Source organism: Ailuropoda melanoleuca, unplaced genomic scaffold, assembly GCF_002007445.2.
Source record: "Ailuropoda melanoleuca isolate Jingjing unplaced genomic scaffold, ASM200744v2 unplaced-scaffold13552, whole genome shotgun sequence".
Classification (NCBI taxonomy): Eukaryota; Metazoa; Chordata; class Mammalia; order Carnivora; family Ursidae; genus Ailuropoda; species Ailuropoda melanoleuca.
Genome location: NW_023182229.1, coordinates 1 through 1,930, shown reverse-complemented (window position 1 = coordinate 1,930; position 1,930 = coordinate 1). Strand labels below are relative to the sequence as shown.

The following is a 1,930-nucleotide window of genomic DNA, read 5'->3' as shown; positions in this document are numbered from 1 at the left end:
AAAGATCGCAATGTTCAAAAAACAATAGTGTTTAAGGAAATTGTAAGTGAACTAATGCAATAAATCTTGCAGAGAAGATAAAGTCTTTCAACACGAAGAGACTTGCAGAAAAGCATTTAAAATATGACTGCCTTTATAAAAGGAGCTCTATACTAATTTAGAGGTTTAAAATATCAATTGCGTGCTTACTAAGCTATTTCTTTATGTCACAAGTGTTTAAAAGTTTTAGAGAAGACTGATCAGATGACATGATGGGGATCGGGGACACGTGACAAAAGACACGTGTTGCTTTCCTTTCTTTTAGCTCTCATTTGAAGCCAAGGACACACAATGTTAAAGAAAAACTACACAGCAGTGAGTGAGTTCATTCTGCTGGGACTGACGGATCGAGCTGAGGTGCAGCCTGTCCTTTTTGTGGTCTTCCTAGGGCTGTACCTTATCACAGTGATCGGCAACGTGGGCATGATCCTGTTAATCAGAAGTGACTCCAAACTTCACACTCCAATGTACTTCTTCCTCAGTCACCTCTCCTTTGTGGATCTCTGCTACGCCACCAATGTCTCTCCACAGATGCTGGTTCATTTCTTATCCAAGAGAAAATCCATTTCCTTCCTGGGTTGCCTTATACAATTCCACTTCTTCATTGCCCTGGTGATCACTGATTATTATATGCTCACAGTGATGGCCTATGACCGCTGTATGGCCATCTGCAAACCCTTGGTGTATAGCAGCAAGATGTCCCGATGCGTCTGCCTCTCTCTCGTTGCCACCCCTTATATTTATGGCTTTGCAAACGGTCTGGCACAGACCATCTTGATGTTTCGCCTCTCCTTCTGTGGACCCAATGAAATCAACCACTTTTACTGTGCGGACCCACCTCTCATAGTCCTTGCCTGCTCAGATACTTACGTTAAAGAAGCTTCCATGTTTGCGGTGGCTGGTTTCAATCTCACCTGTTCTCTGGCCATCATTCTCATCTCCTACATTTTCATTTTCTCGGCCGTTCTGCGCATCCGCTCTGCTGAGGGCAGGCGGAAAGCCTTCTCCACCTGCGGGTCCCATTTGACGGCTGTCACCATCTTCTATGGGACATTGTTCTGCATGTACCTAAGACCCCCTTCTGAGACATCTGTAGAACAGGGGAAAATTGTAGCAGTGTTTTATATCTTTGTGAGTCCTATGTTAAACCCTGTGATCTATAGCCTGCGGAACAATGATGTTAAGAGTGCAATCAGGAAAGTTTTCCAAAAGAAGTTGTTAAATTAAATAGACACTTTGGTCATGGGTATGTAGTATATCTTATTATCTGAGCAATTAATGAGCATTTAAAATTAGCAAGTCACTTTCTGTCATTACGTGTTTTTTGTCTTTCATAATTTGTCTGTGAGACTTAGAAGATATCAAAATATTTGCTAGCATTTAAAGTGCCATCTCAGTGAATAATAATAATAATAATTAATAATAATGAACATTGCATAGAAATTGAAAGACAAGACTGAGGTCACTGCTATTGCTCTACTTATCAACAAACTACAACATGTTCTATCAATAAATTTGTACTGGTACAAAGCTACAAAAGACAGAGTTCCTGAATGATGCTATGTCAATGATCATTGGTTCGATTTTTATAGTGCTTAATAATCTTCAAACTAATATCCAGAAACTTCTCAACCATAAGCATTTTTTTTTTTTTGGCCTTTATACAGATGATGTAGTAATGAAGATCTTTAGGTATCTCAGATTACTCTAAGAAATACCTTTACGGTCATAATATTGATTCGATGGAATCCTCATTCATAAGGGTTTTGATGGAATGGTATACTTTACTTAGAAGTTTTTTTTTTTTTTAATCAATATTTACCTTCATCATAAAACTGGCTTTGTGGTTTCACTTGTTAATTTTTAGTTAAGAACTATTTCCAACATACGT

General features: G+C 38.7%; 1 protein-coding gene across 1 annotated transcript; it reads left to right on the top strand.

The window, feature by feature from the left end:
• Window positions 1-330: 330 nt before the first annotated feature.
• LOC100484217 (olfactory receptor 1030-like) lies at window positions 331-1,266 on the top strand. Its single transcript, XM_002926860.4, has one exon. The coding sequence runs from the start codon at window positions 331-333 to the stop codon at window positions 1,264-1,266; it is 936 nt and encodes a 311-aa protein (XP_002926906.1).
• Window positions 1,267-1,930: the final 664 nt, after the last annotated feature.

Excerpts from the sequence above, each read along its gene's own strand:
- LOC100484217 (XM_002926860.4), top strand. The coding sequence starts at position 331 with ATGTTAAAGAAAAACTACACAGCAGTGAGTGAGTTCATTCTGCTGGGA.